The following is a 22,920-nucleotide window of genomic DNA, read 5'->3' as shown; positions in this document are numbered from 1 at the left end:
CACAACTGGATGATAGGCTGCACAAGTACGAAGTGCGAAAAACGTTTGCTTTCTTTTAAAAGAGGAGTAACTGAAAAGTCTCAGCAGTGACAACTTGAAGAGCCACACTCAAAACTTAGCAAGCAGCTACCCTTGTAGTTTTAAACCCTGAGAGTTTTGACAATGAAACTGAGCTCTCTGCCAGTTTTTGCAAGCAAATCTTTAAGGATGACTTAGAAACAAAAGCACCCACTGAACTACTTAGTTACATTCTAAAAAGATCTTTAGATAAGAATATCCATAACAGAAATAGCATTGCATATATCTTGCTGTCTTCTTTTAACTGTGGCAACTAATCAAAGGAATTTCAGCAAGCTAAAATTAAATCACTAAGAACACCTATGGGGCAGGAAAGGGTATGCAAGAACTCGGAAGCAAGGTGGACAGACTAGGATGAGTTAATAAGATTGCTTTAGAGAAGACTTTGTAAGAGTATGTAACGGTGATTTTAGGGTCGGGGGGGAGAGGTGACGGTGGGAGGCAGGGATGCCCATATTTGAGTCTTAACTGGGCCCGGAACATCCTTGGTACAGCACTGTTTCCCAATCTCTTTCAGGTGAAATCCAAGTTGCTGATATGGATCCATAAAAGCCAATGTGATTTGGATCCTAGTTCTAAGAGCTCTCTCTCTCCCTTCATGTTCCACGAACACCATTCAAATCAATCAATGCACTCTTGCCTATCATCCCTATATTTGAACTTCTTAGGGCTGGAAACAGTGGTTTTCAGCAATGGGCCCTAGGCTCTGGAATTAACTGCCCTCAATGGGAAACCAGAAGAAGAATCGCTTGACCTTCAGCACATAGTTCAGAGCTCATCTGTTACAGAGGTGGAGTATGCTGACATTTACAATGTTGTCACTAGGATTAAGACTGCATACAAGTTTCAATGCTAACCCCTATTTTCATTTGCTCATGACATTCTTAAATTTTCAAGTTTTGAGATGAAACTTTCACTGGCTGAAAATGACTTGGGAAAGTGATCAAAAGGTTGAGTTATTTGAGGGCAAGTGAAAAACAGTTCTTGTATTATAAAAAATTCTTGATACTTTCAGTTTGGTACAGAAATAACAGTCATTCGAGGGATGTGCTTTGGAGTACTGCATGAAAACGGGTTTTGATCTGAGTTACAAATGTGAACAGTGCATGCTGCTGAAAGAGGACATTCTGCATTTTGTTTCAATTCACAACTCAGGAACACAGCGCTGGCAAGTGTTGGTTGGTTGGTTGCACAGCGTAAGAGTCCCTGCAGACCTTACAAACTCCAAAGGAGTAAGAGAAAGCTGCTGCACTCTTAGGTCAGTCTAGGCTCAAAAGTTTAACAGCACAGTTATATCAGTTAGAGGTGTGATTTTTTTATTTTTATTTTTTTACATAGCTATGCTATGTAAAAGTGCTAAGTGTAGACAAGGCTTAAGATTTGAAGCAAAGACCCATGCTTAGAAACGTACCTTGGGAACTCCATAGCTGAGGGAAGCAAAAAGTGCATTACTAAGCTGTAAATTTCTTAAGTTTAAGGGCCTCTTTTATGTCGTCTTACAGTGCATAGAACACAGCATTATGGCGGTGTGTAACCAAACAGTTCCAGATAACGGAATTTACACATACAATTATATGTTTTTTTAATAAGAAAGTAGAGTTTAGAAGTCTAGGAAAGTGAAATTTGGGTTTTTGTTTTAAAAACCCTAGAATATTATATAAAAATTTTGAAAAAGTTAAAGATGCATAATGAAGCACTCAAAATGCAGGGAATAATAAGGTTAAGGATTCATATGCAACCTTTACTCCACCCCATGTTCATGCATCTCTATACAGTAGCTCTTCCTCAATAATGACATTCTTCCTGTCACTTTAGATACAAGTGTAGTATCTTATATCATGTATGGAAGGCTACAAGATCTTTCCCTCTTCATGTTCCATTACAGACATATGAAGAGTTCATAGCAAGTCATTCTTACACAGCACACTACATATGTATTAGACCTAACACAGGTATAAGAGAAATCTTGCAAATACACAATAGCCATCTAGATGTACAGCAGAGTTGCTTTGAGGTTTAATTACCTCAGCCTTTGAATTGTAGCTATAGAAGACTGTGTGCCTGGTAGCAAAGATATGTAGCTGATGAGTGCGGACAAACCTATTAAATTATTCTTTTTCTAAGGTATGTCTCACAGAAAGACTAAGTTATTAAAGTTACTCCAGTCATAAGATATACTGACTTTATTTAGGTATAAATAACAAAACAAGCAATAAGATTTTTTTTTTAAATCACTAGTTAAGATGAGAGCTAGAAGTTTGTTCTTTCATATAGTTAGAGGAATAAGCATTTTATCTTGATGAACTTATACACGTCATCAATTTCTGAAACTTTCTATAAGTAAATGTAATTTTGAAATAGTTTAGCTTCATGAAATAATGTAGGGTGCCCACCTACCCATAAATCAAATTAAACCTGAATAAAAAAAAAAGTATTTAAGAACACACCACACTTACACAAAAAGAAAGAAAATATCAAGTCAGGTCTATTAATTAGTAAATATCAATTCTGTGGAACTCTACTGAACAACTGAAAACTGGATAACAGAGTTCCATAAAACTGTAAAAAGGAGACCAAATAGCACAGCAGTCTTGATACACGCCTTGTAGTGAATAAGTCAGTTTCTCCACAGTAAAGAAAAACTTTATTCTAACTCTTTCTGTCGGAGGATAATCTTGTTTCCACATTTGTGCAATAACCTTCTTTACAGAAACAAGCAAGTGATTGCATAACTGTTTAATAACATTTTATTATTGCAAAAGTATGGTATAATTGCACAATGTAAACTTCATGTTTGAAAGAAAAGTTTAGTCCAGTAACGATCTGAAGCCTTCTCTGTAGCCACAATCCTGAAAATTACGAGTGATGACACAAATGTGGGGTTGCTTGGTAATGAGTACTGATCTACCCCTAAAGGTGGTTTATGTACTGGATTTCTGAGATGGTGTGTTAGAATGTCAGAGGGGAGCAGACAGTTTCAACACACTCCCATGTGGTTAGATACAGTCATAAGACCAGTGACTGCAAACCATTAAGGCTGAATGGATTTAACTGTCTGAACAATGGAACATGGATGGGAATATTCTCCTAGAGTGACTTTTTTCCTCCTTCTGGTTCAGCCTTGCTGACTGACTTGGGGAAGACATCACACCACATCCCCGTACCAAAGAACATTGAGCAATGTGGTAATTGGGGCCAGAGACACAGAGGGAAGGAGAGTTGACTTTCTACAAGAATGCTGAAGAAGTGCTCTGTGTAGCTCAAAAGCCTGTTTCTTTCACCAACAGAAGTTGGTCGAATAGAAGATATTACCTCATCCACCTTGCCTTTACAAGAATGCAAATTGGTTCTGTTCTTTTACTGTAATTAGGGTGGTCACTCTCACATTCTCAAAATACTGGACATTCCAGTAGTTGTGGGAATGGAGTGAGCCCGCCCCTGTCGGCATGCGGGGTGCAACCACCACACCATCAGTGTGATCTCGCATGCACCATGTGTGCGAGATCAGGCCAGAAGAGTTGCATAGTGTGCTCTTCAAAACGGCATTCCCCTGTCAGGTACTGAACAAAACCATGTCCAGTTTTGTCTCTGTTCAATTTAAAACCAGATGAGTGGCCTCCCTACCTGTAACTCAAGAGAGAAACATCTTATTTAGCTTGCAGAGAAGCACAAGATTAGAGGAGATTAAATATGCATGTAGGCGGTTTGAAATCTCTCTCTAAAGTTTTGTTCCTACCGCTGAATAAAATATTTGAATTTAAAGAAGTTGGTCAATCTCACTGGTCACAGGTCTGTGAACTTTGCATGGTAATACTTGGTTGAATACATGGGTATCCCAATCTAAGAGTGGAAGCACTGCAAAATTCCATCCCAAGACAGGGAAGGACAAGAGCCCTCATACTAGGGGGAAGATGGGGAGACTCAGACAAGAATGGGAACAGAGATGCAGCTAGTCCTATAACGGTGACAAGCACATAGTCCCCCATGTCTGTATGCTGTAAATTGAAGAATTAAGGCCTGTTTTAGTAGTGGCCAAAAGGAAGATGTTTCAATGCATTACACTACATACGTAATAGTGTGTCCTTTTCATTGCATTTTTCCCAGCAAAAGAGGAAACCAATTTTTATTAATTCTTGATAGTTTGTTGGGAACATAATACATTCTTAATATTATCTTAACCTGAGTTAAGATATACGAGGGGTTCTAAATTAGCTATTACCAACCAAAAAAGATCTTGGAATCACCATGGATAATTCTCTGAAAACTTCCATTCAACGCGCAACAGCAGTCAAAAAGGCTAACAATATGACAGGAATTATTACGAAAGGTAAAGAAATAATACAGAAAATGTCATAATGCCACTTATGAATGCGTGGTGCACCCACAGAATCAATTCTGTGTCTAGCTGTGGTTGCCCTGTCTCAAAAAGGATATAGTGGAACGGGAAAAGGTTCAGGGAAGAGCAACAAAGATGACTAAGGGAATGGAACAGCTTCCATACAAGGAAAGACTAAAGATTAGAGCTGCTCAGCTCAGAAAAGAAACTGTGGGGGTGAAGTAACAGAGATCCATAAAATCCTGAATGGTGAGGAAAAAAAGTGAATAGAAAAGGGTTATTTACCCTTTCACACAACATAAAAACCTAGGATCACCCGATAAAAGTAATAGGCAGTAGGCTTAATACAAACAAGAGGAAACAACTCTCAACTAAGCTTGGAACTCATTGCCGTGGGATGTGGTGTTGGCCAAAACTATAAGTGGATTCAAAAAAGAACACATGCATAAAACTGGAACAACACAGAGAAGGAACAGATCCATGATGACAGTTAACTAAGGGTAAATATGAAAAAAACTGAATTATAGAAGAAATGCTACTTTACGTATAGTATGTGATCTCAAAGACTACTGTAATACATATGCACAAGATAGCAGAGCAAAGGTTGCTTGTTGAAACTTCACTTTTGAGTGCTTAATAGACTTTGTATGGAATTCTATTTAATTTCATATTAGTCAACTAAGTTTTACAGTTTAAGAAATGAGTTTACATGACAAAGAACAAAATGAGAGGAGTTTATTTTTTTTAGCTGAAAAAAGATAGAGAGAATTCCCAGATGAGTGCTTGCTACGGAACGACTCAATGCCTTAAGGTGCTGGCCCCAATTCAGCAGAGGTTGTTGGTATGTATTATCTTTAACCACATGATAAGTCCCTTAGTCCCATTTAAATACGACTGAAGTCACTGCTTCAAGTTAAGCATGTGACTAAGTGTTTTGCTGGGTTGGAGCCAGAGTGTTCAGCGCCCTGCAAGACTGAGTCACTAATGGTTTCAAGGCAGTGTACACATACTAGTGGAAAGCTGTACAGAACACAGTAAGAACAGAAGGTGCCAAAATACACTACTGCTGTCAGCAACTGTAGAAACATGGAACGAGCAGGACTAAAGTGGAAATTAGGTCTGGTTCTGGGAGACACAAATATTCCAGAGGAAATTTGGAATGGTTTAGGCAAAGTTCACCTCTTCATGCAAAGAATACTCTAATAGACTAGCTAAGCACGAAGTCTGGAAGATGCACCAAATTTGAATAAGTAGTTTGTTTCTGATGAATCTCAATCCAGATAACCTCTCCAATATCTTCCACTGTTCAGTCCAATTTGGAGAAAATCTTTTGTTCCTAACTTCTAGTCATCCAGGGCCAGTGAAGAGAGATTCTGAAGGACTAGAACTCTTGTTATACAGCTTGTGGTATATGTAGAGAGACTAGTACAAGCAGCACAGAAACATCCCAATAGCATGGCCAAACCGAATCACAGGATGGTTCCCTCATTCCAACCACTGTACCAACAGCTGTCGTCACATGAACAATTATCACCTCCGCAGGGTATATCTACACAGCAATAAAAAAAACCCCACAGTACTGAGTCTCAGAGCTCAGGTCAACTGACTCGAGCTTGCGGGGTTCAAGCTCTGGGGCTATAAATCACAGTGTAGACATCTGAGCTTGGGCTGGGGCCCGGGCTCCGAGACCCAACCCCCTTCCAGGGTCTCATAGCCTGGGCTCCAGCCCAAGTCTGAACACCTACATTGCAATTTTATAGCCCCTCAAGCCCAAGTCAGCTGACCTGAGCCAGCGGCAGCCATGTCACAGATCTTTTAGCACAATGTAGATGTACCCATAGAGATCTTCTCTAGTTCTGACTCAGATAAAGAGCCATCAAAAGTGGAAATAAAACCAAGAAAATTATTGGGAACCATTGAGGACAGTTCAGTTCCAGTGGGTTTGAAGGTATGAACAAATAAATAAAAAAGCAAAGAATGGTATTTGTGGACCTTCCAGGCTGACCGGTGAAGGTAAGTGGTAACCATAAGTCTGGATTGGTGGTAACAGTCTCAGAACCAGTTTACATAAAAATGTCACTATGCATTTTTCTTTAAACCTATAAAAGTGCCATCCCCTTAGCATCGGTGATTACAATCAGTTATACCATACATGTTTTATGAGCTATCAAAACCAATTACCAAAGGAACCAGAATGAATCCAAAGAGCTTTTCCAGGCTGAGAGAAATAATAATTTATGCTAATTTAAAATATAATCTTTCTAAAAAGAAAGTATTTCAATATATTAATGTTGAGACAAAATGTTAAACTCCAAGGAATCCAAGTTCAGGATGACACTCCATCCTTAGCAACTGGTATTATGCATTTTGGAAGATGACAAAAAAGGTACAACAGCATTAAGTTAAGGACAGAGTGTTAATCTAATATTGAATATCCCGGCTCTTGTTATCATGCACCACAAATTTATTATTTGTGTACGTAGTTTGTAAGAGAAAAATTGCCATAAGAAATTTTCAAGTAGCTACCTAATTGCATTTAGGGTTATGACATTCAGAGAGGTTTAGGGTTGTCAGAACCACCACACAGACTGCACCCACAGAAGTGTTCAGCTCATATGAATTTTTCATTTTCAGTATCCTGTAAAATTTCTTAAATTTGTATTCTTAGATTTACTGTAACTTAAAATTGTAGTGCAGCATTCTAATAATTATTTGATGGGTGAAAGGAAAGATTTTACAGTTCCAAGAATGCGTTTATCAAAGGCCATTTGAAGGTAATTTTTAGAATGTTCATGTAAAATTAAGAAGTTGGGTTAATTTTTTTAAAGCCAATCTGTAGCTGACTGATTACAAGATGTTTAAAAACATGTAATGTTTTTAACACCCTAAATATTATAAGCACCTCAAATAGCCCCAAGCACACAAACCTATATTTCCAAACACTGTCTGCCTATACAAAAAGCAAGGAAATTCATAGTTAAGGTTACCAAGTCCATCCTTAACTTACTTTGTTGTAACCAAGTATTGCAGCTCATAAGTAGTATAGGATCACCCACTGTTCTGAGGACTCTGATAGGATCATATGATCAGCAATATCTAGGCACAATAAGATTTTTTTCAGACGGAATAAACTCTGAATTTCCTTGTCGAAGTCAGCTATTTAATAAATCTTTTACAGAAAACTTTATGAATTCAATACTACTCAAACATCCCTCTTTTGGAGAGGTAAGATGCAAAGCTTTTTTAAATAGTTGAGTATTTTAAGATTCCAAATTGCTAACTTTTAAACAAAATACCTGAAAAGCAATTTCTCCTTTACTCACTTACCAAGACCCTATTCAGGGTGTTATATTTGTCTTCCAAGTCAGTGATAATGCAGGAAATGCTGGTTTTAGACAACTGTTTTCAAGTGCTTTCAGGACAAAAACAAAACCCTCAACTTGGGTTCTTGGCAAGTAAAGAGATTTTTTCAAATAGCTATGTTCAAATTGTAAGTGCATATGAACTTAGGTCTATACAAACCATTTAATATCCCAAATCAATATATTTCAAACTGTCAAAAGCTCTGCAATTCACCTTACAGGTGACCTGTTGACATGAACTGCAAGCTACACAAACCCCAATAATACAAAAATATGCATTTCAGAATATTAACAGTATTTAGAAAACAAATCCATAGCCATCTGCATTTGTATTCTCTGCAGACTGAAGTCAGTGGATAACCTTCTTCTTCATGAATCGACATTAAAAAGTAGCAGCTACAATGTATACTCAATTAGGAACATTTCAGAGGTTTCCAGTTTGTATTCCAATTAACAGAAGTGCTAAATTAGTTGTAAAAGTGAATTATGAGTCAGTTTGCATAAGCCACTCTTTCTGTCAAAGATACCATTTTTGTGACTATGGGTTTAGAGCTTTGATTATTCATGGAAAAACAGGAACAAGCTAGGAACTTATACCAATTTCAGGTTTTGCTTTGTATTTGAAACATTACATTACCAGCCTGGACAAATGAGATTAATTATAGGTAGGTCAATTAAACAACATATAGCACCATAGCCAGTTGGCCTTATAGTATACCTATACGTGATGATACACTCCTTCTACATATTTAATTTTTATTGTTGTGTGTATATTTTCATTCTCACCACTTTCAGCAAGTAGTGAAAAGTGTAAGATTATATGCAGCATTTAAAGCAAGTTGTCAGTGCATGACAGCTGGCATTAAGGAATAGGACAATTCATATGCCGAACTATATCCAATATTAGGAAATAGACAATCTGTAACAACATTTTATTTCAAGGAACACTTATTTGGTGGGCCAATTATGGTAGCTTTCATTTCAATCCTTACCTGCAGGAACTATGCAAAGAACCCACAACTTTCAGTACATGGTTAGAGCTACAGGAGAAAGCACAGGCATGCTGAAGTAGCGTGCTTGCAAGACAGTGTACCACTCACTTGGGGGAAATTAATGCTCATGTAGCTGGCTTGATATTAGGAAAAAGATGTGAAATTGGTCAGTGAAAGTACATTTTGACTACTATTTGGGACAAGTTGGGTTGCCTTTCTAACAAACAGATGCAGATTACATAGAACAGATGGAACTCTGGTGTAACCCTGGTTTACAGAAAAAAACTTTCTGATCTTCTAGATGTTTACATTTTTTCAAACTAATGAATTCTGCAAGAGTCACTGAGGTTCAGGACCCATCCTCCATTTGAAGATCTTATCACAGAACCCTGAGGCTGTGAAGGCCCAAGATGAACACCTGCAAGCCTCTGTTCTCAGCATCATAAAAACAGTTTATTTTAAAGTTCAAGTGGCAGGTCCTTGACACTCATGTTCAAAGTATTCTTATAAATGCAGTCTGAAATATGTACCTGGAATATTTCATATTAGCAGCAACAGGCTGGTCTGCAATAGCACATCTTAAAGATATCATCTAACTTCTTTATGTAATGAAATAGAAAAGAACAAATGTGACACCAAAAGAGTCATACCCATTTAAAACAATCTAATTTCTTGGGTTCCCTCTGTCCTACCCTCCATTCTTCTTTTGTCAGTTACAGATATGCCACCTTCTAGAGTTTAGGTGTTGCCTACCTTTCTCCTTTGAGATAAACTGAGGGCAGCAAAGTCATTAAACAAGGATGAAGCTGGTGAAGTCAGTGGGTCTGTAAAAGAATGTTAGAAACATCGTTACTACTATATATTAACAGCACAAACTGTTTTGAAAAAAAGTTCAAATAATTTTAAATATCACTGGAAAAGGCAAAAAAAGGTTTATCCATTCAGAATTAAAGCTAATTTTAAAGTCAGAACTGCTAAAAGCATAGCAGTTCATTAGACTGTGCATGGGTACACAATTAAAAGAAGAATTTAAAAAGTTACCCATTGCCAGTTTAAATAATTATGTGCTGTACTCCATACCACTTAATTCTGCAAACATTATGGTTGTTGTCTGTTTTGCCAACGTTTTATTTAGAAATTTAATCAGGACCTAGAGGCAGTCAAGATGAAGATTTTACAAATAAATTATTATTTCTCCCTGTCCCTACACTTTGCCTCCAGATCATAAGTATCATAATCTGGATCTCAATCACCACAGTCACTATTTAAACAGGAAACTCCAGATTAATCATAGATTAAAAATATGGATGTCTCCTAATTGCCTAGTGGATGCCATCTGCTAACACACTAATGTTTAAAAATGTTTTCTGTAAACCCGAATCTCTTTGACCATGGTCAGTATGCCTTCAAAGTGCAGTTCTATTCTAAAGCGTGCCTCAAAGAGGGAACTGCAATTTCTCTCTCAATTTCTTAACGAGTCTGTTCAGTTTACACAGCCAGTCTAACAAACCAAAAGTCAGTCTGTTTTTTCCCCTCTTTGTGTATTGCCCTCAATGGTGGATATTTTACAGATAAAACTTAAATCTCATTTACACCAGCAAAACGCCATCGTCTTGAACAATTAACTATTTTCAATCGGAGTATAGAAGTATAACTCAGGACAAAACCTGTTCTGTAAAATAATTATTACTAGAAATGAAGCACAAGGAGGAAACAGCCACCTGACTTTCAAATCTCAGGTTGCATTTGCAGGATAAGTCCATAGTACGCCCATATAAATCCATGGTACGCTGACATCTTGAATACTGCATGCAGATATGGTTGTTCCATCTCAAAAAAGATATACTGGAATTGAAAAAGGCTCAGAAAAAGGGCAACAAAAATAATTAGGGGTATGGAACATCTTCCATATGAGGAGAGATTAACAAGACTGGGACTTTTCAGCTTGGAAGAGAGACTACTAAGGGGGGATATGATTGAGGTCTATAAAATCATGACTGGTGTGGAGAAAGTAAATAAGGTACTGTTACTTCTCCTCCTCATAACACAAGAGCTAGGGGTCACCAAGTGAAATTAATAGGCAGCAGGTTTAAAACAATCAAAAGGAAGTATTTTTTCACACAACGCACAGTCAACCTGTGGAACTCCTTGCCAGCGGATGTTGTGAAGGCCAAGACTATAACATGGTTCAAAAAAACTAGATAAATTCATGAAGGATAGGTCCTTCAATGGCTATTAGCCAGGATGAGCAGGGATGGTATCCCTAGCCTCTGTTTACCAGAAGCTGGGAATGAGCAACAGGGGATGGATCACTTGATGATTACCTGTTCTGTTCATTCCCTCTGGGCACCTGGCATTGGTCACTGTCAAAAGACAGGATACTGGGTAAGATGGACCGTTGGTCTGACCCAGTGTGACCATTCTTATGACTAATCATTAAGATAGGGGGGGTTTTTGTTTGTTATTTTACTTGTAAACGGACAAGTGAATTTGCTGTGGCATCTAACACAAACATGGAGCTCCACAACACCACTTTTGTAGCCCCTTTTAGAGGAGGGCCATACTTTAAATGTATATTTTTGCCAATTGGAAGTGGGAGCCACTTCTTAAAGAAGTTAAATATTGATACAGGACTAAGCAGATCATCTGAAGAAATCTAAAGTGTTGTTATATTCTAAGAAGTAACTAAAAAGAATATTATGAGGTTCAGTATTCTCTCACTGGAGTTAAACACTAAATTTGCTCAAGTTAAAAGTAAAAATATTTTCCTTAACTGACAGCATTTCAAACACCTTGGGATCTTCCAGACATTGACATAACTAATAATGATTTTTAAGTAGAAAATGCATTAGCAGCTTCATAACACAAAGATAGGCCTACAAAATATAGTCATTTTTTGTATGGACGGATGGAATGTTCCCAAGTAATATGAAAGAAGAAAGTGTGAAAGGGGCAAGATATTACTTAAAACATGCTGTGTAGAAATTTTAAATTCCAAGCTCCAAGTTATTTGGCATATGCCACAGAACTCAAGATCCAAAATTCATTAGATTCTGTTAGTGCCAAGTTCCTGTCCTCTGTTACCAGGAGTTTCATACCAAATAGCCTATTATACTTTGGCTGTGGGGAAAAAAAATGAAGAACATGAAATGATAAACTTAGTTCAATTTGTAAATAAAACAGACAAAAATGTGTGAATATGTGCATCTAAAATTTAAGGGTAAAAAAAATTACATATGTAATTTCATTTCACTTTTTCAAACAACTGTTTTTAGTAAGAGGCATTTAAAAGGGATTATTGTATTGATGCTGTATAAACAGTTTCTAAAGTTAACTAACAGGGCTTTATAGTAGACATTCAAATAAGTATTTTGCTTGATATGACTGAGCAGTAAGACAAATTTCTAAGTTTTTCCCTTTAAAATGAAAGGCAAGCTGAGAGTTAGAAAGTTCACTAGTAATTTGATTTGGAATACACAGTAATAAAAAAATATTCTATCACCTCTAAATCAGATTAAAGGGAGAACTAACTCCCTTGAAACTATTTTTTTCCATACAGATAGCTTTTGAACATACCTTTAAACATATTTCTTTAAAAGTTCTTACCATGGCCTGCATACTGCTTGGCACTGTCATTGAGGAGGCTAGGAGAACTGCTGCTATTTGTCATCCTCTGCAAAAAGTGAAAAACAAAAATTGCATGCATAAAATAAAGCTATTAAGGCTGAAGACATATGAGCTAATCTTAAGACTTTATTAATACTAATTAGAAGATTAACATCCTGATGGCCATTGTCTCAGGGTAAGAAGAGGATAGGTGCTTATTTCCAATTTAACAAATTGCTCTACACAGATTCTGATTGGTAGTTGACAAAAAATGTTGAACAAATGAGAGAAAACAATTCTAATGAAAACCACAACACACAAAACAAGTGTGTATTAAAAACAGCATTATCTACATCCACTATTTATAGATTAGGAGGCCCTACTGTATCTAAGGTTCTCCTCCTTTTTCCTATAGTTTCTCAAAATGTTAGAGAAGGCCGTGGCTTTTATTACTTGAAGATTCCTTAATGCTGCACTCCCAGGACTCCTCCTCCTCTCCCCATTATTTGCCACTATCATCATATGAGACTCTTCCCCTGTGGAGAACTGTCAAATTAGTATAGCATTTGGTGGCATCTTTTGAATGATGGAACCCAGAGAATTACCAAGCATACTGGGGCTTTCAGGAAAACTATATGATTTTTCTGTGGCTGTGCAACATGTTTAAAGGGCAGCAATGGTTCTCTTCTACTCTTTCAACCATTATCAGGCTGAGCCCCACTCGTATGCAGTAAGGGCAGGAATCTTGCTAAGCAAGAACTTCACCCCAACTCAGCTCTTTAGCCACATAGGTCAATATTTTCAGGGTGGGGCCTAAAACGAAGGGAAGATGACAAATGGCAGTTTGAGAGCTGCCTCCTCCTTGTACTGTTTTAGAAATATACATCTGCAATGTGAAAAGATTCTCACCACTTTCCATAAAGCAACTGAAGTTAGAAGTCCCTGCAGAACTTTAACACTCACTTCAGCAAAAACATACAAATGCTTCAGTTATAGTAAAGAAGAATGGAAACAGGTTTTGTAAAATAAGTACAATAGGACCTCAGAGTTACGAACACATCAGGAATGGTTGGTAATGTTGGTAATGTTCGTAACTGAACTGAAATGCTCGTAACTGAACAAAAATGTTATAGTTCTTTCAAAAGTTTACAGCTAACACTGATTTCATACAACTTTGAAACTTTAGTATGAAGAAGAAAAATGGTACTTTCCCTTTATTTTTTTAGTAGTTTATATTTAACACGGTACTATACTGTATTTGCTTTTTTTTTTTTTTTTTTGGGGGGGGGGGGGGGGAGGAAAGGGAGGAGAAGAGGAGAAAGGAAGACAGTACTCTGCTGCTGCCTGATAGTGTACTTCCGGTTCCAAATGTGGTGTGTGGCTGACTGGTCAGTTCGTAACTCTGGTGCTCATAACTCGGAAGTTCTATTGTAAGACAAGCTTTTAAAACTAACTTATGCATATGATGCCATACAAAGAAACAACAAAATAAACACTAAATTATAGAGTATTTAGTAAAACCATTGAGGCACATTACCGGATAGCAACTTTAGATGTGACCCTCTCAGTGAGCTCAGCCAGTTGCCATGCTAATCTCACTCAATTCCACGTACTGCATTCTGTTGGGATGCTCCAGCATCAAACATTCTGTTGTCATGGGACCTATTATGTTACTACCCCTTCCCCTACTCCATCCCTACGAATCTCCACACACATACCCACATAACCTCTGTCAAGCTGCCCTGCAGTGGTTCAAGAGTATGAGAGTATCACCTCAGGGAAGAGGCACAACCCCAAATTGGTTGTGACTTCAATACTTAGATTTCACCAACCAAATATCAAGTGTAAACACCTCAGGCACTATAACCGCCTTAACATGGAGTCACATCCAGTCCCCTCTCTGTCTTGCCACACAGATAAGCCTGTCTTTGTCATAGACAGTCCCTTACATCATGAAACACAGCAATATTCAGGTTATTCCCCATCCCAACAGACCAGTCACTCACACCAGGGTCAATTGCACTTTAGATCTCACACCAAAGACAAGGCTGGTAACCAATCCTACAACCAACTACCTAAAGATTTATTAAATAGGAAGAGAAAGCAAGAGAATCACTTACAAGGTTAAAGCATATGCATACACACACACACAAATAAGTTACAGTCTTAAGTTTCAAAAGGTAATAGAAGCTTCTATAATAAGCAAGCTCTATCTGTCCTTTAGGGCTAACCCAGGCTAAGCAGCTGGGGATCCCTTGTTTATGCCTAGAAACCTTGCCCCCAGAGTCCAAGCAGCAAATGAGATACAGTTCCTCCTAGTTAGGGGCTTTTATTCCCTTCCCCCCTTCTCCTTTGAGCTGCAAACTCAGCTGATGGGAGGAATTCACTTGCAAGACCCATCTTTATTGGGGGGTGGAGGTAGGAGAGAGAAGAGTAAACAACAGTCTTGTCCTCTTTAATGTTCTACTCTTGTCCATCTGGTGTCAATGGGCCTTCTTTGTCAGACAGGACATAACACCTTCTGTTGGAGACCAGCATTTTGCACTAGTTAAAATCTCTCTCCTGTCTGGTGATTTACACAGTGGAAGAGGCTTACGAGACACCTACTTAAATATTACCTCACAATATGGGATACAGATGTTATAAGTGAGAGTAATGCGTGCAGCAACTCACAAGGATTCAAACACAGTCTAACCTCTTAACACATTCTTAGAATTCTAATACTTATTATTAATATTAATACACAGGTGAACCAGGCTGACTTCAGCTATGTATTTGCCAGAATTCAATTAAGGCATGAGCTGGCACCTGGTCTACCAGTGTCACCACGTCTTTCAAGACCTTTAATTAAACAAGCTGCTGGTAATGGTTTTGGTTCTGTGGGTGTGTCACATTGCTGAAGAGCTGAAGTCCAACTCCCAATAAAGGGTTATTAATCAGTGAAAGCCAACTCCTCATCATAGACTAACACCCGCAATGAATTTATAAAATGTATTTACCACCACAATATCAGGCACACTTGGCAGGTTTGGGACTAAGTTAACCTGTTTCCCAAATACAGAGAACATAACATGACACCTGTCCTCCTACCTCCACCTCAAGAGCAACAACATTACAAGGACACAGATAGAGTACATCTGACCAGTAATGTAACACTTCAGACATTCTTACTTAACACTTTTCAGCTTCACTCAAAACTGTTTTTAGCAAGTTGAGAAATGTCTCCTTTTCCTGTATTAGATTATCCTTGTAATTCTGCCTTAGCTAGTGTATATAATTCTGGTGTCTAAAGTACAATTCCTTCCACCATAAAGTACTTTAGTTACCTGCCTCTGAAGAGCAGCAGTGGTATTTATAATATCCAATGATATAGAATGCAAAAGCCAAATGCTGTAGAAAGAGACAGATTTTTGTTTGATAGTCTATGCAATGTGATACCTGGTACCACCCCTTGGCTTGAGGAATCCTTTTCTGCAACCTACTTCAACTGGTTAGTTTCAGCATCTTAGTTCTTGGCATTGGGTAGGAACTGAACACAACAGCCACACTGGTCTTTTGGTAAGTAACAAAACCATACTGACTTTCTTAAGGAAGTGCATAAAAGATGAGCCCCACTGATGGTTGAATTTCTGGATCAATTGCCACTATGGCATCTCCTTTAGATTCCTCTCTCCTAATGGAATTGGGCCAGCGGTATGCCTCAAGGCTGACTGATTAAGCGTCCACCTGTGTAAGCCACATGAGGTGCACCCTGGCTTTGCTGAAACTCATTAATGGAATGCAAGATATCATCTGTACCCTCTGTGTGAGCACGCAGGCAAAGGAATCAGGAAAAAAGCCAGAACAAGTTAGATGACACATGTCAAGCATCCCATCATACTAAAGAAAACAGAAATAAAATCTTTGCTGAAACTATTATTTTTGTTGCATCATGGAACACTAGCGAGAGCACAGAAATTTGGGGGCGTGGGGGGACCACAAATTGGTACTGATCTCCAAACGAGGAAAGAAACGTGATCTTGGCAATGACTATCCCATCAGTCTCTATTTCTCAGAGTCTAGCTACAAATCCTGCTGGTAGAAACAAGGCAAGAGGTTTCCCCACCACTTTTTAAGTAATGTCCAAGTTCCAGCTTAACCAGTTATCTTTCCCCATACCTTCCTACTTAACCCAACAAAAATCCTCATAAGCTCAGTGTAAAAGAGGTCCTTCAAGCTTGTATCTGAAACAGACTAAGGTCCTTAAAGTCCATTTTGCTTTTTCATTTTACACCAATTAATTTGGTCAATCTGTGCCAGAAGATAGCCATTTAGTTATGTGTATCTAGTTGCATTTCCTAGAATTACTCCCTTAAAAAGCCTCAAACATCAAGGTCATAATAAAGTCACATAAAGGGTATGTCTACACTACCCGCCAGATCAGCAGGCAGTGATCGATCCCGCAGGGGTCGATTTATCGCATCTAGTCTGGACGCAATAAATCGACCCCCAAGCGCTCTCCTGTCGACTCCTGTACACCACCACTGCGAGAGGCGCAGGCAGAGTCGACAAAGGAGCGGCAGCAGTCAACTCACTGCGGTGAAGACTCGAAGCTAAGTTGATTTATGTATGTCGACTTCAGCTGTGTTATTCACGTAGCTGAAGTTGCGTAACTTAGATTGATTTCCTCCCCCACCAATGCAGACCAGGCCTCAGTCAAATCCACATCCTACAGCACTTGCTGGGATGGATAAAAGTTTAATTAAAAAAAAAAGTTTAGAATTTTTTTTTAATTTACATTTTAAAATTTTGACTGCCTAGCTCAAGAACCATTGCTTACTAAGTTTGTCATGGAAATAAATTGATCCTCCTCCCACAAAAAAAGTCAGTTCAAGATGTTGATGCGTTACGCAATTCATGTCTTTGAAAGTGTCAGAGTAGGATTCACATTCACAGTGTTGTTGTACCCAAGTTGGTCCCAGGATATCAGAGAGACAAGGTGGGTGAGGTAATATCTTTTATTGAAACAGCTTCTGTTTGAGAGAGAGACAAGCTTTTGAGCTTACACAGAGCTCTTCTTCAGGTCTGGGAAAGGGACTCAGAGGCTATGTCTATGCTACAGCAGCACCAATGCAGCTGTGCCATTGTAGCGCTTCTCATGAATACACTCTAAGATGATGGGAGAGAGAGATCTCCCATTGGCTTAATAACTCCTGCCTCTCCGAGAGATGGTAGCTATGTCGGCAGAAGCTCTCCCACTGACAGAGCTCTGTCCACACTGGCGCTTAGGTCATTATAACTTATGTCGCTCATGGGGTGTGTATTATTCACAGCCCTGAACAATGCAAATTATACCAAAGTAATTTGTAGTGTAGACATGGCCAGAGTATCGCAGCTAAATACAAGGTAGAACAGATTATTTACTGTAAGTAGTTAACACATATTTCAAGGGACCATTCAAGGTAAAGTGGTCTGTTAACACCTCTCTAGTTATAAGGGGAAACTGAAGGGAGGGGAGCAGCTAGGGGGGCTGTTAGTGGGTTATAAACAGAGTGCATGCACCAGTGCCTATTTTATTACATAGTATTAAGCAGGCAAAATATTTGACTCCAAGTTTCAATATATTCCGTTTGTGACGTTTGGAAGAACTGACCAGGCCTTTGTAATTCACCAGGCCTAACAAATTTGCTTCAACAGGTCATATTCATCCACTGTCTGTTTTTTGTTCACCAATGTAACAGGAAGATTAGCTTTCCTACTTCCTCAACTCACAAGTTAGTAACTGTTTTATATTCTCTTTCACACAAACTATATCCCAAAACACTTTTACAGAGTTATTACTTAACTACAGTCTGGATTAGGCTGCTAAGATACTGGGTAGTTGCCCAGTGATCCATTTTCTGGGACTGGCTAGAATGTCACTCTGTTCTCAGACCCAGCAGAAAGGGGAGAGCATAGATGAGTATTCAGCCATGGTGGAGTTGAGGAAGTGGCATACAAAGGCAAAAAGCAGATTTGCAGACAAAAACCCAAGGTGAACAAGATAGGCGGAAAAACAAGGATGACAATGGAGCAAAATTAATTTATCAAATTTAAATGTTACCCTCTATTACTGAAGGAGTGGCTACTTTTTACAAATCAAATTTACTACTTCATAAAAGTGCATCTAAGTGGCAGGGTAGTAACTTCTATTATACTGGACCCTCGCTAGAACGCGGGATTTGGGATCCATGCGCGGGATCGCGTTAAAATGAATTGCAATTAAAGTAATTAAATTTGGGATCCATGGCCGCGACCATGTTATATGTGACTTCGTGCTATATAGACGTGCGTTCTAGTGAGGGTCTGGCGTATTTCAATCAGGGAACAGTGTATCTGCGCAAAAATGTACTTTAGAATGGCTTATCTCCAGCCCTAAAAATGACTGTGGAAAGAGACTGAAGCATCAATACCCGTGAAGTAGCAACATCTTGTCTTCTGTAGCAGAGTTTTTGGAAGTGTTTAAGTATTAACTCTGTTATGGTGCCCAACTTTCAACTTGCATAAATTGTATTCTTCAGATCTAAATTTCAACCTATAAATTTGATTGAGATGTTATTTTTCCACTTAAAAAAAAAAAAAGAGAGACTTTGTACATAGATGCTGATGTAGATGCCTCCTCCCATATTTCAGTGCTGGATGAACGATCTCAGCATTTATTTTTTAGTTTGGAAATAGCGGTGAGATCCATCAGAATGGGAGTTGTTATAATAAATACAAGCTTATATTTCACTTATTGTAAGGATAAACAAGCTTTTAACATGGAATTAACTAGGTCTATGAAATGATGTCATGTTAGTAGAGAAGTGACTACAATCAGCATCTGAGTGTGGCCACAATAGATGTTTCCAGAAGCCTGAGAAGACAACTGGAGTTGAATAGGTATCCAGTTAATACAAAGTGATTTGCACTTTCCACCAACCTACCTCAGAAGAGCTAGACACTAAACCTATCTTGCTTTATGAATCAAAGCTAATAGTTTTACTATTTTTAAGAATATATTAACATGCTTTCTGTAGTGGTTTTGCACAATTTTTTCTAATAATAAAATCCAAACATTAATAAATCTCTAAATGCTGTATTTAGTCAAACATAGCAGTTATTGAGCTCTAATTCAGGAGTGACCAAGTAAAATGTAATGCCTTGTAGTATACAAGAAAGAAGCCAGACTGGATGATCTAATAGTCTCTTGCGGCCTTAAACCCTGTGAAACTATAAAGGTAATTACTATAAAGGTGTATTTATTAAAGCATAAAAATGACAAATCAGAATTTCACTGCCTGAAAAAGCTATGCTTTGTTGCTCACATCTATCAATGAGCATGGTCTTTTTACAAGCGATTTAAGTCCATGACTTAGTAGCCTTGGTTGAAACACTCTGGACATGCACTATTGCTTGGACTTGGTATTGCGTATGGACATGCACATGGTCTTTGTTAAAGACTAAGCTGTTTCTGGATTAAGAGTTGGGCTACTTGGTCACTCCCTTCGGTTCCTTTTATCAGAAAACTCACTTACAGAAAACTTACCCAAACACACACATGCTGAGACTCTACAAACAGGGGAGCATAAGAGAAAATATTGAAAAACTGAACAATTCTTGTCAAATTAGATTTAGGCAGTTAGCCTGGGAGAGGTTTGAATTTGCAGCACCGTATACACATACAACAGCTTCAGACTCCTATACATCTCATGATCCTCACCACAAAGAAGCTTGCGCACGCAGACAACTCTGTCGAAACCAAAGTCAAACAAAAAACAAAATCCCTTCCCCAATGCCACATGGAGGTGGCTCAGTTCCATACACATCCCTAATCCATTGCTGGCTGCTTCAATACGCAATATTCCGTTGCTATGGTCCCGGATGTGTAACAAAGAACTAGTTCAAAGTCAGCCCCAAAACTGATGGATATTCTTTTTGCTTAAGTGATATGAGTATGTTGCCTCTGTTCAAATCTAAAAGGAAAACTGTTGTCAGAGCAAGAGCCATCATCACATGCAACATCCAGGGTCTTGTCTACACTGAGCTTTTTCTGAAAAATTCCTTATGAAAGCAGTAGCATAGACCAGCCAATGGTGTTCTTACTATCTTCCAACTTGCTCTGAGCACTACCTCTAATGGAAGCTACAGGGCTCTCATTTTTGAAAGTCAGGATACTCATTTAGATAAGTACAGATTTAAATTTTTTTAAAGTCTTAACCGTTAATCTAAGGTTTATACACTGAAGTAAGTTTTTCAGAATAGTTAGTGTGGTTATTTGAATATACAGCAATTAAATTACAAAAGGGAAATGTAAGTATAATTCAGAAAATTAGTATACTTTTACTGTTTCTTCACTGTCAAGGAACAGCACAACTCTGCCCCTACTTACATCTCATCTAAAGGGAAGGCAGTGTGAAAGGCGGCACAGGGTCAGGTGCTGATGAAAGGGCAAGCAGCCAATCTGTAGAGGGGGAAGAATGAGGAAAAACTGGAAACAGCAGCCACAGCACACTCTTGCAGCCTCAGGATACTGCTGAGGTCTTTGGACTCCCGTTCCTCAGATTTTCACTGTGACATTCTTTCCCCTCTACTAACTGTTTGTCCCAATCCTCTCCTTACTCTTCCCTCACTGGATCTTTCTACTAGCCTCACCCTCACTGCTTTCTATTTCAGAGCGGTAGCCGTGTTAGTCTGTATCAGCAAAAACAACAAGGAGTCCTTGTGGCACCTTAGAGACTAACACATTTATTTGGGCATGAGCTTTCGTGGGCTAGAACCCACTTCATCAGATGCATGGAGTGGAAAATACACTAGCAGGTATATATACACAGTACATGAAAAGATGGGAGTTGCCTTACCAAGTGGGGGGTCAGCGCTAACGAGACAATTCAATTAACAGTAGAATACCATGGGAGGAAAAATCACTTTTGTTGTGGTAATGCGGGTGGCCTATTTCAAACAGTTGACAAGAAGGAGTGAGTAACAGTAGGGGAAAATTAGTACGGGGAAATTAGTTTTTGTAATAACCCACCCACTCCCAGTCTTTATTCAGGCCTAATTTGATGGTGTCCAGTTTGCAAATTAATTCCAGTTCTGCAGTTTCTCGTTGGAGTCGGTTTTTGAAGTTTTTTGTGTGGAAGAATTGCCACTTTTAAGTCTGTTATTGAGTGACCAGCGAAATGTAAGTGTTTTCCTACTGGTTTTTGAATGTTATAATTCCTGATGTCAGATTTGTGTCCATTTATTCTTTTGCGTAGAGACTGTCTGGTTTGGCCAATGTACATGGCAGAGGGGCATTGCTGTCACATGATGGTATATATCACTTTGGTAGATGTACAGATTAACGAGCCACTGATAGTGTGGCTGATGTGGTTAGGTCCAATGATGGTGTGCCTTGAACAGATATGCATACAGAGTTGTCATGGGATTTGTTGCAGGGTTTGTTTTCTGGGTTAGTGTTTTTGTTGTGTTGTGTGTAGTTGCTGGTGAGTATTTGCGTCAGGTTTGGGGGGGCCGTCTTTAAGTGAGGACTGTCCTGTCTCCCAAGGTCTGCGATAGTGAGGGGTTGCCCTTCAGGATAGGTTGTAGATCCTTGATGATGCGCTGGAGAAGTTTTAGTTGGGGGCTGTAGGTGACAGCCAGTGGCATTCTGTTATTATCTTTGTTGGGCCTGTCTTGTAGTAGGTGACTTCTGGGTACCTTTCTGGCTCTGTCAATCTGTTTCTTCACTTCACCAGGTGGGGTACTGTCGTTTTACAAATACTTGATAGAGATCCTGTGTGTGTTTGTCTCTCTCTAAGGGACTGGAGCAAATACGGTTGTATCTTAGAGCTTGGCTGTAGACAATGGATCCTGTGATGTGGTCTGGATGTAAGTGGAGGCATGTAGGTACGTATAGTAGTCAGTAGGTTTCCAGTATAGGGTGGTGTTTATGTGACCATCGCTTATTAGCACTGTAGTGTCTAGGAAGTGAATCTCCTGTGTGGACTGGTCCAGGCTGAGGTTGATGGTGGGTGGAAATTGTTAAAATTCTGGTGGAATTCCTCAAAAGGCCTCCTTCACATGTGTCCAGATGATGAAGATGTCATCAATGTAGCACAAGCAGAGTAGGGGCGTTAGGGGACGAGAGCTGAGGAAGTGTTGTTCTAAGTCGGTCATAAAAATGTTGGCATACTGTGGGGCCATGCAGTCCCGCTGACTTGAAGGTATAAATTGTCCCCAAATCTGAAATAGTTGTGGGTGAGGACAAAGTCACAAAGTTCAGCCACCACGTTTGCTGTGACATTATCGGGGATATTATTCCTGATGGCTTATAGCCCATCTTTGTATGGAATGTTGGAATAGAGAGCTTCTACATCCATAGTGGCTAGGATGGTGTTTTCTGGAAGATCACTGCTTTCTATGGTATTTACCATTCTACCCTCCCTTCCTCTCTATCCTTTATTTATTTTTTATCTATTTATCTAGATTTAAATTAATAAAGATGCCTATCCAAGGCTCTCTGTGCCCTAACATACAATATATACACAATTAAATCAAATCTCAG

At 38.8% G+C, this 22,920-nt stretch overlaps 1 protein-coding gene across 10 annotated transcripts in view; it reads right to left on the bottom strand.

The window, feature by feature from the left end:
* Window positions 1-22,920, bottom strand: part of PAN3 (poly(A) specific ribonuclease subunit PAN3) — a 116,380-nt gene that overhangs the window by 68,734 nt on the left and 24,726 nt on the right. For all 10 annotated transcript variants that reach the window (XR_006286359.1, XM_037891626.2, XM_037891630.2 and 7 more), the window contains 2 exons: window positions 12,375-12,441; window positions 9,522-9,592 (listed from right to left, as the gene is read on the bottom strand). Coding sequence is in view for 9 of the 10 variants with exons in the window: in XM_037891626.2 (XP_037747554.1) it covers window positions 9,522-9,592; window positions 12,375-12,441 (138 nt within the window). In the remaining variant the exon portion in view is untranslated. The remainder of the gene's footprint in view (window positions 1-9,521; window positions 9,593-12,374; window positions 12,442-22,920) is intronic.

This window comes from Chelonia mydas, chromosome 1, assembly GCF_015237465.2.
Source record: "Chelonia mydas isolate rCheMyd1 chromosome 1, rCheMyd1.pri.v2, whole genome shotgun sequence".
NCBI classification, from domain to species: domain Eukaryota; kingdom Metazoa; phylum Chordata; order Testudines; family Cheloniidae; genus Chelonia; species Chelonia mydas.
Note: the sequence above shows the minus strand (reverse complement) of the source record. Positions and strands in the feature narration are given on the sequence as shown.